The sequence below is a fragment of the Bubalus kerabau genome, chromosome 3 (assembly GCF_029407905.1).
Source record: "Bubalus kerabau isolate K-KA32 ecotype Philippines breed swamp buffalo chromosome 3, PCC_UOA_SB_1v2, whole genome shotgun sequence".
Classification (NCBI taxonomy): Eukaryota; Metazoa; Chordata; class Mammalia; order Artiodactyla; family Bovidae; genus Bubalus; species Bubalus kerabau.
The window spans coordinates 178,156,858-178,176,894 of record NC_073626.1 but is presented as its reverse complement, the minus strand read 5'-3'; the positions used below and the strand labels follow the sequence as shown (position 1 = coordinate 178,176,894).

At 46.8% G+C, this 20,037-nt stretch overlaps 1 protein-coding gene across 2 annotated transcripts in view; it reads left to right on the top strand.

Annotated features, from left to right (window-relative positions):
• Positions 1–20,037, top strand: part of PTPRU (protein tyrosine phosphatase receptor type U) — an 89,200-nt gene that overhangs the window by 29,004 nt on the left and 40,159 nt on the right. For both annotated transcript variants that reach the window (XM_055573901.1, XM_055573902.1), the window contains exons 8-13: positions 9,242–9,550; positions 14,486–14,595; positions 14,892–15,093; positions 15,431–15,533; positions 17,981–18,254; positions 19,221–19,257. In XM_055573901.1, coding sequence (XP_055429876.1) covers positions 9,242–9,550; positions 14,486–14,595; positions 14,892–15,093; positions 15,431–15,533; positions 17,981–18,254; positions 19,221–19,257 — 1,035 coding nt within the window. The remainder of the gene's footprint in view (positions 1–9,241; positions 9,551–14,485; positions 14,596–14,891; positions 15,094–15,430; positions 15,534–17,980; positions 18,255–19,220; positions 19,258–20,037) is intronic.

Below are 20,037 nucleotides of genomic sequence, written 5' to 3'. Positions count from 1 at the left end.
TTTGTCATAACTTTTCTTCCAAGGAGCAAGCGTCTTTGAATTTCATGGCTGCAGTCACCATCCTCATTGATTTTGGAGCCCAGGAAAATAAAGTGTCACTGTTTCCGTTTTTTCCTCATCTATTTGCCATGAAGTGATGGGGCCGGATGCCATGATCTTAGGTTTTTGAATGCTGAGTTTTAAGCCAGCTTTTTCATTCTCCTCTTTCACCTTCATCAAGAGGCTCTTTAGTTCCTCTTCACTTTCTGAAATTAGGTTGAAGTCATTTGCATATCTGAGGTTGTTGATATTTCTCCCAGCAATCTCGATTCCAGCTTGTGATTCATTCAGCCTGACATTTTGCATGATGTACTCTGCGTATAAGTTAAATAAGCAGGGTGACAATAGATAGCCTTGATGTACTCCTTTCTCAATTTGGAACCAGCCTGTTGTTCCATGTCCAGTTCTAACTGTTGCTTCTTGACCTGCATACAGGTTTCTCAAGAGGCAGGTAAGGTGGTCTGGTATTCCCATCTTTATAAGAATTTTCCACAGTTTGTTATGATTTACACAGTCAAAGACTTTGGCATAGTTAATGAAGCAGAGGTTTTTCTGGAATTCTCTTGCTTTTTCTATGATCCATTGGAAGTTGGCAGTTTGATCTCTGGTTCCTCTGCCTTTTATAAATCCAACTTGTACATCTGGAAATTCCCAGTTTCATACTGAGAGCTAGCGTGGATGATTTTGAGCATTACCTTGCTAACATGTGAAATGAGTGCAATTGTGAGGTACTTTAAACATGCTTTGGCATTGCCTTTCTTTGGGATTGGAATGAAAACTGACCTTTTCCAGTCCTGTGGCCACTGCTGAGTTTTCCACATTTGCTGGCATATTGAGTACAGCACTTGAACAGTATCATCTTTTCAGATTTTCAGTAGCTCTACTGGTATTCTGTCATTTCCACTAACTTTGCTTGTAGTAATGCTTCCTAAGACCCACTTGACTTCATGCTCCAGGATGTCTGGGTTTAGATGCGTGACCCCACCTTTGTGGTTATCCACGTCAAGACCTTTATTGTACAGTTCTTCTTGTATTCTTGCCTCCTCTTAATCTCTTCTGCTTCTGTTAGGTCTTTACCGTTTCTCTCCTTTATTGTGCCCATCTTTGCATGAAATGTTCCCTTGGTATCTCTTAATTTTCTTAAAGATATCTCTAGTCTTTCCCATTCCATTGTTTTCCTCTATTTCCTTGCAAGGATCACTGATCTTATCTCTCCTTGCTATTCTTTGGAACTCTGCATTCAGTTGGGTATACATCTTTTCCTTTCTCCTTTGCCTTTCACTTCCCTTCTTTTGGCAGCTATTTGTTAAGTCCTCCTCAGACAGCCATTTTGTCTTCTTGCATTTCTTTGTCTTTCTGGCGGGAGGAAGTAGTAAACAAGTGGAATATATAGATTGTCAGTTGATGATCAGGGTTGTGAAGAACAAGCAGGAAGGGGGGTGGGTGTGAGGTTTGGAGAACTGTTATTTCAAAAAGGCTCAGGGACTGTTTTACCCGAGAAGGTGACATTTGAGCAGAGACCTGAAGGAGGTAAGGGACAGAGCCACACACAGGAAGCTAGAGGAATTGCTGGGGGAAGGGGTGTTCTAGGCCGACCTAATAGCAGGGAGTTCTGTAGTATGCTTGGCATATGTGAGGAGCAGCAAGGAGACCAGTATAACTGTGGTCTAGTGACTGAGGGGAGCTGGCAGGAGAGGAGGTCAAAGTCATACTGGGGATATGGACCCAGAGCCATTTTACTCTGGGTGGGCTGGGGGACCATTGCAGGTTTGGAGAGCAGGAGTGACATCACCTCCTACGTTTACAAGGATCACTTTTGTCCTTTTGTGGAGAACAGATTCTAGGAGGGCGAAGGGATCAGAGGAGAGACCAGTGAGGAAGCTACTGCAACAAGTCAGCTGGGAGATGGTGGAGGCTGAGAGCTGGGAGGAAGTGGTGGCGGTGGTGAAAGTGGTTAGATTCTGGGTTTGTTTTGAAGGCGGAGCTAACTGCATTTGTTGATGAATTGGATATGCAGTGAGACAGCGAAATAGAAGTCAAGGATGGCTCCAAGGCGTTTTGCTTGAGCAGCCGAAAGAATGGAGTTATCATTTACTGCAAGGGAGCAGACTGTGGAAGGAGCAGGTGTGACGGGGTGCCATAGATCAGGAGTTCTGTGTTGGAAATGTTGACTTTGAGATGCCTATTAGACGTTCAAGTGGAGATATCCATCAGGCGGATGGATTTACGAGTGTGGGGTTTAGGGAAGAGGTTTGGGCTGCAGATATAAATTTGAAAGTCGTCAGTATAGACATGGTGTAGATGATATTTAAAGCCATGAGACTGGATGAGATCTTTTATGCTGGTGGTTCTTAGTGGGGGTGATTTTGTCTCCCAGGAGTCATCTGCAGTGTCTGGTTGTCACAACTGGGGGTGGGGTGCTAATGGCATCTTAGGGACAGAGGAAGCCAGAGAAGGTGATAAATATCCTACGGTGTATAAGCAGCCTCTTCAACAAAAAATTATCTAGTCTGAGATGTCAGTAATGCCAAGGTTGAGAACCCCTGATTTAGTCCTTAGATTTTAGGGAATAAGTGTAGATGGAAAAGAGAGGAGCGGTGAAGCCTGAATTGTGCAACCCTCTAGTTTTGGATTAACTAGAGGTGATTGCATGTAAATGTATTAAATGCCTGTGAAGCTGGGTGCCTAACACACAGTGAACACTCAGTGAATGACAACTATTATTGTCATGGTGTTTTTAACTCTTCAAGGCCAGTTCTGGTTAGGTACTTGGTATGAAAGAAATCAGAGCCTGGGGTGCACAGAGAGTCTCTCTTTGACTCCTGTTAGTGTGCACATGAGGGGATGGAAGCCCAGAGATGGGAAGGCGCTTGCCTGTGACCATACGGTAGGTTAAGAACCCAAGTTTCATGGTGACAGCTGTTGATCATTCCCGTTTTACAGATGAGAAAATTGAAATTTCGAGTTAGTCACTGGCCCAAATCGACACAGTGAGTCCATAGCAGAGTCAGAACCAAGGTTTGAATGTCCTAACTTCCAGTCTCATGTTGGAAACCACCACCACCACCTTACTACCAGTAAGAGTTGCATAGCTGCCATCGTGGGCTGAGTGCCCGCTCTGTGCCAGGCACTGCTAAACACTTTACATGGCCTGGCTGAGACGGAAGCTGTTTAATTAGCAGGAACCAGGCAGACAGGATCCAAACAACTCAGCCTGCTCCTCTTAATCACATGTTTCTCTTCGTTTGCATCACCACCTCCTCTTTGCTTAGGCGCCTTGACCCATAGTTTTGCTGTTGGCCAGCTGTGTTGTCATCTCTTTGGGCTCCATGAAACTCCCCTCCCACAGTATTATTTACTGTAAAAACAATAATATAACACCAGTAGAGGCATTTAAAAGAAATCACTCTAAATCTCACCATCCTAGCCCAACAGCTGTTTTAGTTTTCCTGCCTCCTGCAAATCTCTGCCCATATGCCTACAGTACACATTTCACACCCTTGTCATTGGGATGTGGAAAGCGTTCTGCACTCTACTTCCTTTTCTTGGTGTTGTTACTTGTGTTATGTTGTTTATAATTGTGTTTATTTGCTGTAGGAGTCCACTGAATGTCTCCATATGGCTGGGCTATTTGCCTGTAGATTTTTATTATTGTGAATAATACTGTATCGAAAAACTTAGTGCTGATCATGCTATATTCCCCCCTTGAATTATTTCTTTCATGTAAGTAGTCAGAGGTGAATTAAGGAAGGGCTTTGACGTATATTGCTTTAAAAAGTGGTTGTACTAATTTATACTGCTGCTATTCGGGCTTCCCTGGTGGCTCAGACGGTAACGTGTCTGCCTACAATGTGGGAGACCTGGGTTCGATTCCTGGGTTGGGACTTTCCCCTGGAGAAGGAAATGGCAACCCACTCCAGTACTCTTACCTGGAAAATCCCATGGACGGAGGAGCCTGGTAGGCTGCAGTCCATGGGGTTGCAAAGAGTCGGACACGACTGAGCGACTTCACTTCACTTCATAAAGGGTGCTGCTGTATATAAGGGTATATCTTATCCTTGTTGTTGTTCAGTCGCTAAATCACGTGTGACTCTGCGACCCCATGGACTGAAGCATTCCAAGCTTCTCTGTCCTCCACAATCTCTCAGAGTTTGTTCAAACTCAGTCTACTGAGTTGATGATGCCCATCCGACCATCTCATCCTCTGTTGTCCCCTTCTCCTCTTGCCCTCAATCTTTCCCAGCGTCAGGGTCTTTTCCAATGACCTGGCTGTTTGCATCAGGTTGGCCCAAGTATTGGAGCTTCAGCTTCAGCATCAGTCCTTCCAATGAATATTCAGAGTTGATTTCCTTTAGGATTGACTGGCTTGATCTCCTTGCTGTCCAAGGGACCTCAGGAGTCTTCTCTAGCACCACAGTTCGAAAGCATCAGTTCTTTAGCACTCAGCCTTCTTTATGGTCCAACTCTCACATCCGTACATGACTACTGGGAAAACCATAGCTTTGACTATATGGACTTTTGTCAGCAAAGTGATGTCTGTGCTTTTTAATACACTGTCTAGGTTTGTCATAGTTTTTCTTCCAAGGAGCAAGCATCTTTTATTTTCGTGGCTACAGACACCATATCTCACCATTAGAGTGCACATATTAATTAACTCCTATGAGTTAGACTCACACCATCTCATGTAACTCTCACACTGCTCTTCAAAGTAGGTGTTATTATATCTCCATTTTTTAGTCAAAGAACTTGATGTTCAAAGGGAGTTAAATCACTTGCCTGAAGTCACAGAACTAATGAAATGTGGGGATAGGATTTGAACTCTGCTGTACCCAATCCCACTCCAAAGCCCCTTCCTCAAGCAACAGTTAATGTTTTGGGGTTATTGAGTGCTCCTTAGCATCATTAAAATCAATGCATTGGGGGCTAATTTAACAGATGTTAACTGTTAGCCTTCTTGTTTAAAAAAAAAATGTGCATTTAGACCTTTGACCTCTGAGTGGCCTACAGCCCTGTGGAATTTAGAGGGTTGGGGCTTTGAGGCCTCCAGGTTCTGTTTTGCCAGTGTATGCTGGCAGCCGAAGAGCGTGTGTCTGGGTGCCAGATGGTTTTTGGAAACACAGAGAGACTCATGAATTCACACCCCTCAATCAACATATCAGCCTGTAGTCAACAAACTATTTGAGCCTCTGGATCTGCCCAAATTTGTTCAGGGTGGGGAGAGAAAGAAAAGTGCGCTTTCTTCTCAGAGACCCCTCTGTCTAGCCAGCAGGGAGGGGGCTAGCATAGCTGTTGGAGAATGAAATACTTAAGCATGAGGGTGAAAGTTTCAATCTTCAAGTTAGAGGTTACCATTTTGTGCCCTGAAAACTGTTGTTTTTTTTTTTTCTTTTTTCTTTTGGCTGTGAGGAATCTTAGTTCCCTGACCAAGGATCAAACCTGCATCCCCTGCATTGGAAGCGTGGAGTCGTAACCATTGGAATGCCAGGGAGGTCCCCTGGCAAAATGGTTTGAAAAAAAACCCGAGTAGGTTGCCAGTATTTAAAAATCTGGAGATTTCACACAAAAAATTGGAATTTCTGGCTTCATAAATGGGAAGATCTGGCAACCTGGCCTGGAACTGAGCGGCAGCTGCTCCTTTTGGATGAGACGCTTACCGTCTCGTTGGTCATGGTCCCAGCCCAGCCTGTGTCACAGGTTTGCAGTTGATGTTTCGTGTCCTTGTCTGAATGCTGCAGGAAGGTGAAGGAAGCAGTGTGCTTCCACCAAACCTGGAAGGATGGTAAAGGCTGTGGAGCAGGTATTCCCGGGGGTGGGGATGATGTGAGCAGAGCTTCAGGGAACCGAGATCCACTCTCAATAGTGCAAGTAAATCCATGGTACTTGGCTTTAGTAGACATAGACACAGACAGAGACACAGACACAGACATAGACACCTTAGGACAGGACACGTCAGGCAGCCAGGACCAGAGCCAGAAAGTCTCAGGAAATAAAGCAAAGACCTCTGAACAAGATGGCAGAGTGACTGCAGAGTGAACACACACAAAACTCACCCATTCCTTTCTAAACAGATAAGAACAATCAGTTAAAACAAAACTATATAGAAAAGCATTAGGAGAATTTCCATGGCCCAGGAACAGCAGAGAAAAGACAAGTGTGGTAAGTGGGCTTGCAGTTAGCAGCCCTCAAGATGCAGTGAGCAGGGAACCAGCCTATTAACGTTTTTGTCGGGTGAGGATCGGGTCTGCCTTGTTGTGGGGATAAGAGAGCCAGGCTCTCTGTAAGAAGTCAAGAGGTAAGCCTTACTCTCAGGTGCTGAAATCTCTCGGTGGCATTCTGATGTATGACTGGAGATGGCCACTTGCCTCTGGTCCAGGGAAGGAAGGAAAGTTGCACTGTGCTGTCCAGCATCTAAAGCTGTGCACCTACCCATCCACTCGAAAGTGAGGAGCAGCCTGATGTTTCTCTTTGCATTGTCTTTGTAAAGAGCATCCTGAGCAAATTAATCATATGAAAACGATAATAGGGTCATACTTAATCATCTTAAGAGGCCAAGCAGTAGGACTTTCTTTCCTGTTCATTAAGGTGTGTCCTGATATCCTCTAACTGGGGACACTTGGCAGGTGTCACAGAACCTGCACAGTCAGAGGGCAAGAGAGAAGAGGAGCATTAGTAATCGTGGCTTCGTCCATCATGTTATAGACGAGGAAATTGACACCCAGAGATTTACTTAGGATTGCACAGCTGCTCAGTGCAGATGCAGGACTGGGGCCTGAGCCCCCGAGTAAAGAAGCCTTGATTTCTTTACTTATAAAATGTGGATAACATTCTGGTCCTATAGAATCCTCAAGAGGCTATGAAGCACAGTAATATGCACTTGCCGTATGTTGGGTAGCTGCCTCTCCAGAGGCATTGGTGTGGTTAATTAATTAATTTTTAAAAAGGTATCCTTTTTATTCATTCGGAGAAGGCTCTTGAGAGTCCCTTGGACTTCAAGGAGATCCAACAAGTCCATCCTAAAGGAAATCAGTCCTGAATATTCACTGGAGGACTGATGTTGAAGCTGAAACTCCAATACCCTGGCCACCTGATGCGAAGACCTAACTCATTTGAAAAGACCCTGATGCTGGGAAAGATTGAAGGTGGGAAGAGAAGGGGACAACAGAGGATGAGATGGTTGGATGGCATCAACGACTCAATGTGCATGAGTTTGAGTAAACTCTGGGAGTTGGTGATGGACAGGGAGGCCTGGCATGCTGCAGTCCATGGGGTCGCAAAGAGTTGGACACTACTGAGCAACTGAACTGAACTATTATTCATTTATTATTTATTTATTTGGTTTAATTTAAATTTATTTATTTTAATTGGAGGCTAATTACAATATTGTATTGGTTTTGCCATACATCAACATGAATCCGCCATGGGTGTACATGTGCTCCCCATCCTGAACCCCCCTCCCACCTCCCTCTCCGTACCATCCCTCTGGGTCATCCCAGTGCACCAGCCCCAAGCATCCTGTATCCTGCATCGAACCTGGACTGGCGATTCGTTTCTTATATTATACATGTTTCAATGCCATTCTCCCAAATCATCCCACCCTCGCCCTCTCCCACAGAGTCCAAAAGACTGTTCTATATATCTGTGTCTCTTTTGCTGTCTCGCATACAGGGTTGTCGTTACCATCTTTCTAAATTCCATATATATGCATTAGTATACTGTATTGGTGTTTTTCTTTCTGGCTTACTTTACTTTGTATAATAGGCTCCAGTTTTATCCACCTCATTAGAACTGATTCTGTTATTTATTTTTTAAATATTTTACTTATTTGGCTGTGCTAGATCTTAGTTGGACGTGGGATCTTTGATCTTTGTAACAGCATGCGAGGGTCTAGTTCCCTGACCAGGGATCGAACCTGGTTACCTGCATTAGGAAGTGGAGTCTTAGCCACTGGATCATCAAGGAAGTTTCCTGGTTTATTTTTATGTATTTTTAGTTTTTGGACAGTGAATTCCTCATGGGGAGGCAGAGTAGTGGTGGTTGAGAGTGTGGGTTCTGAAGCCGGTCTGTCAGGTTTGGATTCCAGCTTCGCTACTTACTGTCTGTGTGGCAGTCAGCAAGGTTACTTAATCTCTCCTGTGTGCCTCTATTTCTACATCTGCATAACAAGGCTAATAATGGCAGCTTTCTATTAGATTACAGAGAGGGTTAAATGAGATAAAACATTTTAAAGCCTCTAGAGCAATGCTTGGCACAGACAAAGCCCCCAATAAATGTTTACAGCCATCATCATCATCATCATCTTTATAGAACAGATTGTATTTCCCTTTTTACTTTTGCAGCCAGGGAACTCATCACCTAATTTGAGCCTGATATTTATAGCTCCATGTGAGACCTAATGGCATGCATTTCTATTTTCCTAACATTCTCTGGCATTATTTAGCTATTTGGTTCTCATTTCCCCTATTTTGCTGATTTCTCTGTATTATTATATTGTACATCTTACTGTAAACTGTTTTAGAACAAGTTTGGAATTAACAGAGAATGAAGAAAAATACAAGTTGGTTGATTCAGACTGTCTTGACTTCCTTCAGGAGGAATTTGGAATAGGAAGTAAACTGTATTATTAAAAAAATTATAGCCAATATTTTTGATGGCTTACTGTGTATTGGAGCTTCCCTGATAGCTCAGTTGGTAAAGAATCCGCCTACCATACAGAAGGCCCTGGTTCAATGCCTGGGTCGGGAAGATCCCCTGGAGAAGGGAAAGGCTACCCACTCCAGTATTCTGGCCTGGAGAATCCCATGGACTGTATAGTCTATGGGTCACAAAGAGTCGGATATGACTGAGCCACTTTCACATTGTGTATTAGCCATTGCTTCACATGCTTTGCATGTTTTACCTTAAACCTCACAGCCATCCTATGAGATCGAGCCTATTATCCCATTTTGCAGATGAGGAAACTAAGGCTCAGAGAGATAAAGTGACTTAGCCAGCAGTTGTCAGCTGCAAGCGACAGAGCCAGGATTCAGATGTGGGCCTGCCTGACTCCAAAACATACACTTTATTCCCTTTTTGCTGCACTGAGGGGTCTCTTGGACTCTTGGGGGCAAATGAGGGTTGAAACTAGTCAGCTGCCTGATGTTTTCTCTCTAATCCTACTTCTCCTCCTATTTCTTCTACGCTTTCTGTTACTCGGATTCCCCAGAGCCCATGAGGGCCCCCAAAGGCCTGGCTTTTGCCGAGATCCAGGCCCGCCAGCTGACCCTGCAGTGGGAACCGCTGGGCTACAACGTGACACGTTGCCACACCTACTCGGTGTTCCTGTGCTATCACTACACCCTGGGCAGCAGCCACAACCAGACCGTCCGGGAGTGTGTGAAGATGGAGCGGGGTGTCAGCCGCTACACCATCAAGAACCTACTGCCCTACCGGAATGTCCACGTGCGGCTCGTCCTCACTAACCCCGAGGGGCGCAAAGAGGGCAAGGAAGTCACCTTCCAGACAGACGAGGACGGTAAGAGGCCTCCTGATCCCTGGTGCCCACAGACGCTACACGTCTGAGACTGAAATTGCTGTAGGAGATTTTTTGCTTAGGTTTAAGCCGACTGTATGACAACAGAGTAATGATACTAATATCTATTCCTTGGAAGACTTTGGGTAAAATTGGTATAATTTCTTCCTTAAAATGTTTGGGAACATTTACCAGGAAAGTCATTTTGGCCTGGAGTTTTCATTGTGGCAGGGTTTTTAATAACAATTTTAATTTTCAAAATAGATATTGGAATATTCAGACTTTCTAATCTTTGTATCAGTTTTGGTGTACTGAGTTTTTAAGGGATTTGATCGTTTCACTTATATTGTCAACTATCTTGACATAAAGTTGGCTATAATATTCTCTTGTTATATTTATTGAATGTCTGAAGGATCTATTGTGCTATCCCCTTTTTCATGCCCGATATTGGTAATTTGTGTCTTTTCTTTTTTTCTCATGTTCATTCTTGGTAAGGGTATATAAATTTTATTAATCTTTACAAAGAGCCAAATTTTGGCCTATTTTATTATTTTTTTTATTTTATACTTACGTTCTGTTCTATTTCTTTTTAAAAATGCTTTCTTTGCATTTGATCAGCTGTTCTTTTAGTTTTTTGATATGGAAGCTTGTTAGATCATTGATTTTGAGCCTGTCTTCATTTCTAATATATGCATTTAAAGCTATAAATTTCCCTCAGCCCTGCTTTAGCTTTATCGCACAAGTTTTGCTATATCCTATCTTCAGTATCATTCAGTTTAAAATATTTTCTGATTTCTGTTATGATTCATTCTTTGACCCAAGAGTTATTTAGAATTACGTTGTTTGATTTCTGACTGGGATTTCTCTAATTATCTTTTTGTTATTGATTTCTAGCTTACACTGTAGTCAGAGTACATACTCTTAATTTTGGTCTTTTGAAATTTGATCCATGCTTTATGGCCTGATATATGGTTGTGAGTGAGTGGTTGTGAGTGAGTGAAAGTCTTTCAGTCGGACTTTTTGCGACCCCATGGACTATACAGTCTATGGAATTCTCCAGCCCAGAATAGTGGAGTGGGTAGCCGTTCCCTTCTCCAGGGGATCTTCCCAACCCGGGGATCGAACCCAGGTCTCCTGCATTGCAGGTGGAATCTTTACTAGCTGAGCCACCAGCGATATATGGTTAAATTTTAGTAAATGTTCCATATCTACTTGAAAAAATGTGCATTCTGTCATTGCTGAGTGTACTGTTCCACGTATAGCAAGCTCACATTCATTAATTTCAGAACGCTTTTATATATTAATGCACACGCAGCTCACGACCACCCTGTCTGGCTGTTTCCTGTTACGATTCCCGTTTTGCCGATGAGGTCCCGTTACTAGTAGATGGGTAGCAGAGCCGGGTTTCAAGCCTGGCCATCTGTTTGAGAGCTGTTTTTCTTAACAGCTACATTCTAATCTCAGCACAGGTCCAAAGCCTTCCTCCAGATTGCTGTAAATCCCCAGGTACCCCTAAGCTCCTTGGTTAATAGTTTTTTTGTTTGTTTGTTTCCTCACATGTACAATTTTCTGTCTGCACAGCAGTGGCCCAGATATAAAATTCAAGGCCTTTCTCAATTTCCAGAAAACCCCACTCACCTGAGGAAGTGTGTATGCCCTGTGCCCTGCACTGATGAGGGTTTGCTGGGGGTGGGAGTGAAGTCTGGAGGGGTTTACCCTAAATCATTGTAAATGTAGGGGAGGAGAAACTTAACTTTTTTCTCCTACCTATCTGAGGTTCATTGGCTCGGATCCTGTAAATTGACTGAGCAAAGATAGATTAACAAGATAAAAATATTAAACAAATTTTTGTTATAAATTCTATTTATTTTTTGTTATATATTCTTAAAAATTGAAGTGTGGTTATTTTGCAATATTGTGTTAGTTTTAGGCATAAGCAAAGGGATTCAGTTTATTATATATAATAAAATAAAATTTATTAATCTTTCAAAAGCTTATATAATGTATATATGTGTGAATATATACACACATATATATATTCAGATTATTTTCCATTATAGGAAACAGGAGTTTATGAACACACGCTTTGCATATAATAGGGAGTACTCAGTGATGAGTAACTCAAAGGAGTGGTAAGAACTTGGGTTTATAAAGCATCTTAACCAAAGAACAATGAATTTTTAGAAAAGTGACAAGACAAAAGAAAAGGACTTCAAACTTCTAGGGGCCGCAAATTAGGGGAAATCAAATGTAGGGGGAAACTAATGGTGGTCAGTAAAGTTTGTTAGGTAGATTCCTCTGGGCTAATAAGGGTCCAGAGGTTTCTCCGTGATTAACTTCTGTCCTACCAGGTAGAGAGGGGAGGGGGGCACCTGTGCAAATATATGTCCTACTTTTAGGCAAATAGTGGAAGGGTAGAGAATTTTTTCTTGTGTATGCTCCTATATTGCCTTCTCAGTTCAACTCAAGATAATCCTTAATCCAAGTGACATATTTTGGGGTAGCATGTACTGCTACCCTTCTCGAGTAATCTCATGTTGACTCTCAGACTGCTCCATTCTTAAAATCTGTTGACCTTTCCCCTTTCCTTCTGCAAGGTACATTGTTGAGGCTGCTGCACCCCCGACCCTGGCCAGGCCTCACTTGGCTCCTTGTTTTTCTTTCTTTTTTCTCTGTCCCTCTTCTCCTGCCTCTTTTTAATATTAATTAATTATTTAATATTTTCTACTTTTCACTGAAGTATTAGTATAATACTTACGGGGAGTGTGCTTATCTTAAGTGGTCAGCTCATTCTCCTAGACTGCACACATCAGGATAACCCACACCCAGACCAAGAAAAAGCATTACCAGCAGCTCGGAAGTCCCCTTTATGCACCCTCCCAGTCACAGCTCCCAAAGGTAATCATTGCCTGACCTGTAATGCCGTAGACTAATTTCTGCTTGGTTTTGAACATTATATCAGTGGAATCATATCGTGTATATTCTTTTTTTGATACATATAGCCGATTGACTTTGCTGTACAGCAGAGACTAACACAACATTGTAAAGCAACTATACTCCAATAAAAATTAATTAAAAAAAAGAAAGCCGTTTTAGAAACTCTGTAACTTAGAGGATAAAACTACCCGTTTTCAGGACACCTGTTGTACATAATAACCTAAACCATGATATGTTCACGTAGCAACCCTTGTGCTTCTACCCAGACTAAATTAAAACATTATAGATTCAAAAAACAAAACACAAATGAAGCTGCTATGAACATTGGCATGCTGGTTCAAATGGACTAAGTTTTTGTTTACTTGGGAAAATATCTTTGAGTGGGAGTGTTGTTTTGTGTGCAAGTGTATGTTGAACTTGATAAGAAATTGCCAAACTGATTTCCAAAGTGGCCATACATTTGCATCCCCATCCGTGAAAGACAGGGAAGCCTGGCGTGCTGCAGTCCATGGGGTTGCAAAGAGTCAGACACGACCGAGTGACTGAACAACAGCAACATCGGAGCGCTCCAGGTGCTCAGAATTCTCTCCAGTAGGAGGTGTTGTCAGCATTGGGAGTTTAGTCCTCCCAATAGGTCTGTAGTTGTGGTTTTACCTTTTCTGGATCAGTGTATATTCTTTTTATGACTGGCTTCTCTGTCTCAGCTTTATGCTTGAGGGATTCAGCCAAGTTGTGTGTACAGTTCTAGAGAATGTATTCTCATTGCTGAATAATCCATTATGTGAATATTTATTCATCCTATTTACTATTGTTAGGCATTTGGGTTGCTTTCAACTATTTTACATGGGAGAAGGAAAAGGCAACCCACTCCAGTGTTCTTGCCTGGAAAATCCCAGGGACAGAGGTGGGCTGCTGTCTGTGGGTCGCACAGGGTCAGACATGACTGAAGCAACTTAGTGGCAGCGGTGGCGGCAACTATTTTAAATTGTGCTGCAAATAAAATTCTTGTAGATTCTTTTTTTTTTTGAAGATCTACACATTTTTGATGGGTTTATGCCTAGGAGTGGAACAGCTAGATTTCAGGGTTTGTATTCATAATGAGATATATCCAGTTTTCTCAAGCGGTTGTGTTGAATTACACTCCCACTAGCAGTGTGTGAAAATTTCAGTTGCTCTGCATCCTCACCAACACTTGGAATTGTCTTTTTCCTTTTAACGTTTTGGTGGGTGAATAGTGGAATTGCCTGGTTAGCTTAATTTTAACCCAAGGCTCTTGAGCTGTTATCTTGGTTTCCGCTTTCCCCTATCTTAGAAGTTCAGCTTCCGCACAAAGGTTTATCAAAGTGTTTTCCCAAACAAAGAAGGCCATTCTCTTCTTAGAGGAAATTCCTTGAGCCAGCTGTGAAGATGATACCTTAAAACAAAAACAAAACCAAACCATATCTGAAAGGGCTTCTGCTGACATGTTGACAGTGTTTATCTCTGGGTGATGGAACTGTCGGTACCATTACTTTTCTTTATGCTTATTTTGATTTTCTACATTGAACATATTGTTTGTGTAATTAGTAATTTTCAGACAAGAAAACATCTCCACCCATAATCCTGCCACTGTAAGGCAGTTGTTTTCATTTTTCTGGCAAATGTCTGTATTTTCTGAAAAGCACTCAGCTGGAACAAAATAGGAGCATTCATTCTTCTCTGCGAAATGCCTCCTGCACAGTAATGAGAATGCCAGCTGCCCTTTTCGAGCGCTCAGACGTAGGCTGGACCATGTGAGAGTGCTGATAGGTACTTGCCTTGGGGCTTTATGTACATCACATCATTTAATTACGGTGGAGGAGGTGTTGTTATCATCCCCATTTCACAGGTGAAGAAGCCAAGGCTCAGAGAGCCTGAGTGGTCCAAGCGTCCCAGCTAGGAAATGGCAAGGCTGGAATCTGAACCCAGGTATCTGGTTCCAAAGCTTGCTTTTCCCTGCCCTGTGTCATCTTTCCCTCGTAGTGCCTGGCGGGATTGCGGCTGAGTCCCTGACCTTCACTCCGCTGGAGGACATGATCTTCCTCAAGTGGGAGGAGCCCCAGGAACCCAATGGCCTCATCACTCAGTATGAGGTGGGTGGGACCCTGGTGGATGGTGGGCCCACAGGTTGGAGAGGGAAGTGTGTGGGGTGGGAGAACAGAGGTGATCATTGGAGTTCCTTCAGCTATGGCTGGGGTCCATACCCTGTGGGTGATGGGGAACCTGAAGGCAGAAGGCAAAGGTACCCAGAGGCCTGGGCTGAGGAGTACCCATGGTTCCCCCAAGCCTCCGCCTTTGCCCAGCCATTTCCCTGGCTCACCTGAACCATGATGGGTGGGAGGCTACTTCCCCATCCCTGAGCCTGCCTGCTTGCCCATTCTGCCCCTAGATCAGCTACCAGAGTGTTGAGTCGTCAGACCCGGCGGTGAATGTGCCGGGCCCACGGCGTACCATCTCCAAGCTCCGCAACGAGACCTACCATGTCTTCTCCAACCTGCACCCGGGCACCACCTACCTGTTCTCGGTGCGGGCCCGCACGGGCAAAGGCTTCGGCCAGGCGGCGCTCACCGAGATCACCACCAACATCTCAGGTGAGCCCCGCCTGACATAGCCTGACCCCTTTGGGGAGGCCCAGAGTCCCCTGGACACGGAGGTGGGGCTTCTTGGGGGTGGCAATGGAGGACTCCTGCTGAGATAAATGAACCATTTAGAGGGTGTGGTCAGGGAGGATTAACTCAGAGGGTTCTGGAGATGGTTGGTGGAATCCGAGGGCTGAGGTCAGGGGTCAGGGAAGCTCAGGTCAGAGGGAACAGGGAGGCAGAGGCTGAAGGGGAAGCGGTCTGATGGCAGAGGTCAAGGAGCCTGGAGGCCTGGTCTTCCTGGTACAGCGGCCAGGCTCCGGGCTTATGTCCTTGTCCCCTCCCCCAGCGCCCAGCTTTGATTATGCTGACATGCCGTCGCCGCTGGGCGAGTCTGAGAACACCATCACTGTTCTTCTGAGGCCGGCGCAGGGCCGCGGGGCACCCATCAGGTGGGCATGCGTGTAACGGAGGGGCGGGAGGTCAGGGTGGTAAAAGAAGCCTGTCCTCTGACCCAGAACCCCCACCCAGGCCCGCTCACCCTTGGCTTCCCTCAGTCTCCTCCTCAGGGTTCAGAGTGTCGGGAGGAGGACGTTCTGTGATCCTGGGCAGGTGGAAGGCCTGCACTCACTCCCCTCAGGCCGTGGGCTGTCTGGTGGTGATTCACAAGATCTTGAACAGGAGATTGTTCGGATCTCTCCAGAGGACCTATCTCTGACTCCTTGGGGCTCTGTTTCTCCCCAGCTTTTCCCTTGGGGGTTCCTGTCGAGGGAGACACAAGGATGAGCTTTCTGGAAGGCCAGGGCATCTGGCCACATGGGGTCATCTCTCTGGAGTGGCTGAGAGCTTGGCTTCCCTACTTCTTTGCAGAGAAAGCAGATGCTGCAGTGACTGTTTCTGTTGGGGAGAAGGTGCTGGAGATAAGATGGGGGTGTGTGTGTGTGTGGGTGTGATTGTGGGTGTGATGTGTGTATATGTGAGAGAGTGTGAGTGTGTTTGTGCAATGTGTGCACACACTTCCTGTGGGCCAGACGTCATCTTAGGGACTTTACCTGCATGAGTCATTTGATCCTCACGGCAGCCGGTGGAGTGGGTATCAGCACCCTTATTTTCCGCATCAGGAAGCAGGCTCAGAGAGCCTGAATAATGTGCCCCTGAGGCCATATGCCTGGTAAGCGATAGCGCTGGGATTTGAAAGCCTGGTCTGTCTGTACAGCCTGTACCTTTCCTTGAAGTCACGGAGCCTCCCTGGCCCTCTGGTCCACTCCCTCCTTCCCATAAAGGCTCAGGCACCGGGAGAGGGTGACAGCCTGCAGTTGGCCATGAGAGAGTCCTACTGAGACCCCCTAAGGTGGCAGGGGGTTTCCCAGGTGCTCTTGACACTCACTCACTTCCTCACTCCTCCCCGCTTTCACTTTTTCCTCCTGCTTTGCCTCCCTATATTTGCTACTGCACAGTCTGATTTGGGCTGATTCCCAGACCCTAATGGAAGCTGCAGGAAGAAGTCTGCAGAGCTCAGTGGAATTTGGCATTTTGCAGGAGGCTTAGGACACTGGTGCCTCTGAATTGGGAGGAGTTGGGGACCCAACTACTCCAAAGAAGAAGCACCTTCTCCTTTCCTTGTCCCCTTGGGGGATCCTGTGAGCAGCCCAGTCAGCGTCCCAGGCAAGCCTGGGATGGGGCGAGGAATGGACCATGTGAGGTGGAGAGGCCCGATGACAGTGTGACCTTGGACATGTCCCTTCACCTCTCTGAGCCTCCCTTTCCTTTGTGCCTTATGGTGATTGTCCCAGATCAAGATGTGCTTTGTTCACGCTTCATGATTATTAGCATCTCCTGGCGGGACCTGGGGCCAGAGGAGGCCTGACCTCGGCCTGGGAAATGGAGTTGAGAGGGGCCTGGGCTGGCTAATGATGGGATGAACCTGTCTGGCCTAAATCTTAGGGTGCTAGGTTGATTCCCTCCTAACTTGGGAGCTCAAAACAAAACAAAACAAAACAAAATATAGCTGGAGAGCAAGGAAAAGGCATTTCTACTTTCCCAGAGTGCGGGCTGTCAGTATGGGGTGTCACACGCCCAGACGTGACTGAGGCTGGGAGTGGAAAGATTTAAATTTGTCAGCATTCATTTATTTACTCTTGGCTTTGTTCCACAGAGGATTTGGAGGAGCTCATAGGACAAGGCCATTCAGTATAGTGATGAAAATAAATAGACACACACAAGATGGGATCGGGAGACAGAGACCAGGGAACACAAATCAGCCATCAGGCCTGGGAGATGGAGGGCTCAGAATTGCAGACCCAGGGTGCCTCCGGGTTGGGAGAGTATTCGAGATGTAGGTTTAGTGTGACCTCGTTTGCCTTCTCAGTGACTGGCTCCCTGACTGGAGGCCAGTTCCAGGAAGCCCAGAGCCCCAAGTGCCCAGCATAGGACTCATGTCTGAGCTCAGTAAAAACTTTCTGGATGAATGAATGCATTGTGTCTTACTCGAATTTACTGAGGCCTAGAGGGAGCAGTTGGGAACCTGGTTGGAGCCCAGGACTTGAGGTTCCCAGGGCCTGGGAGTCAGGGTGGAGCTTCAGGGCTCGGTTGGCTTGAGCAGGGCCCACATACTTTCAGCCTTAGTTACAGTAATAACAGCTGCCAAGCACTGGCTGCTTGTTAAACTTGCCTCTTTGCTCACCTCTACCTTATGGAGCCATCCCTGTAATCATTCCCATTTTACAGAGGAGAAAACTGAGGCCCAGGGAGCCTAAGTGACTTGCCCAGCTAGTAAGAGACAGAGCTGAGATGAGGACTGTCCTGAGCCTGACCCCAAAGCCCGCACCCTTAGTCACCAGATGGCTCTCCCTGTCCTCTGGCCACTGTGACCACTGCCCTGTCCCCTCCCTATGTCCAGTGTGTACCAGGTGATTGTGGAGGAGGAGCGGCCGCGGAGACTCCGGCGGGAGCCTGGCAGCCAGGACTGCTTCCCGGTGCCGCTGACCTTTGATGCGGCGCTGGCCCGGGGCCTGGTGCACTACTTCGGGGCCGAACTGGCAGCCAGCAGTCTGCCTGAGGCCATGCCCTTCACCGTGGGTGACAACCAGACTTACCGCGGCTTCTGGAACCCACCGCTTGAGCCCAGGAAGGCCTATCTCATCTACTTCCAGGCAGCAAGCCACCTGAAGGGGGTGAGGGGCCGGCCGGGGTCGTGGTGGGGGTGGTCGGGGCAGGGGGCAGGCTCAGGACAGGCCGGAGCAGGCTGCTACAGAAGCTGGAGACAATGCCCCATCCTCCACCCCTCCACCGTTCGCTTCCCACTAACCGTATTCTCCACCTCCTTCCCCATATTGCGCCCAGGCCTCCCGTAGCCCTGTCCACCTCTGCCTACCCATCTGAGCCCTGCCCTCCTAACCCCAGACACCTTCTCTCCAGTACTAACCCTTTCCAGGGGCTTCTTCCCTGATGGCTCAGATGTAAAAGATTTGCCTGCGATGCAGGAGACCCGAGTTTGATCTCCTGGGTCGGGGAGATCCCCTGGAGGAGGGCATGGCAACCCACTCCAGTATTCCTGCCTGGAGAATCCCAGAGATGACAGAGGAACCTGGTGGGCTTTTCCCAGATTCATTTCTATCCAAGCTCCCAGTCTGATCCCTGCCGCCTCCTGAGGCCCTGGTCTTCCATCTCAGGTTCCTCTGGCTCCAGAGGGTGTCCCTCTCCTCTTCTCGCTTTCACCTGACCTTGAAGCCTAGGACCCGCCTCCTCCCTCCCTGAAGCCCCGCCTTTCTCCAGGCTCCTCCCTCCTCGGATCGCTCCTTTCCAGGCTGCCCCCTGGCCAAGCGGACCTCTGGACCTAAGCGCTACCCTCATTTCTGAGCACCTCCTCCTTACCCCCTCCTTGTTTTTTTTTTTTTTTTTCTGTTCCCACCCATCTCATTCCACTTTGCTAAGGCATCGCTCTGTTTGTGGACCCCTCCCCTTCTTGGCCCCTCCGTACCTGGTTCCCCGTCGACCCTCCTGCCGGTGGGGTGTGTTTAGTTACAGTTCACACCAGAAAAACCCTGACCAGGGCCAAGACAGGCTGTCTAAGGTTGCCTCTGGGGAGGGTCAGGTCCTGGCTTCAGCGGTGCTGAGACCCGCTCCATCTGTGCCTCCAGGAGACCCGGCTGAATTGCATCCGCCTCGCCCGGAAGGGTAAGTCCCCCTGGATTCAGTCCTTCCGCCACAGGTTTCTTACTTGCTGGGCTCTGGGGAGGTGGACGCTGGGCACTCAGGGCTGTGGGAGCTGAGGCGGGAGGTCTGGCAGACTGGTGGGGGCCAGGAAACATTTCCCTTCTTGGGCCTTATGTGCCCCATCTCGAGGGCTTCTTCTCCCAGCCTGGGCACACACCCTCACACCACCATGGTCACAGAAGGGGCCTGGCAGAGGGTGAGCCATTGAAGTTGGGAATGGGGTGGTGGGTACTGGACCCTGGTCCTGGAGTCTGTATCTGCCCCCTTTCCTGTGGGGAGGAGAAGGGGGATAGCATGGACCCTGTAGCATTGACGCTGCTCCCAGATGGGGAATGTGGGTGGTTTCCAGTCCTGAGATGCCCTAACTGAGCCCTCGATGCGTAATTCTCTTCCCTTGTTGCCTCCCAGGAGGGCAGGAGGCTGCGTCTGAAGGCCCCGTACACATCCTCCATCCCCCATCCACTGAAGGATGGGGAGGATTTGAGGCAGGAGAGAGGGCATCGCAGTGGGCACCACAGTCCTGTGCCTGCTGGGCTGTTCTGATGAGGAGCTATTCCAGATAGGGGCACAGGGCACGTAAGGCCTCTGACTGGAGGATGCGGAAGGTGGGAGGGACGGTGAGAGATGGGTCTGATTGACTGAAAGGCGGGACATGTGCTGAGGATGATGGGCAGATGTTTTTGTGCACCTGTTTGTGCAGCCTGGTTTATTCCTTGGGGCTTCAGTTTAGTCACTCAGTCA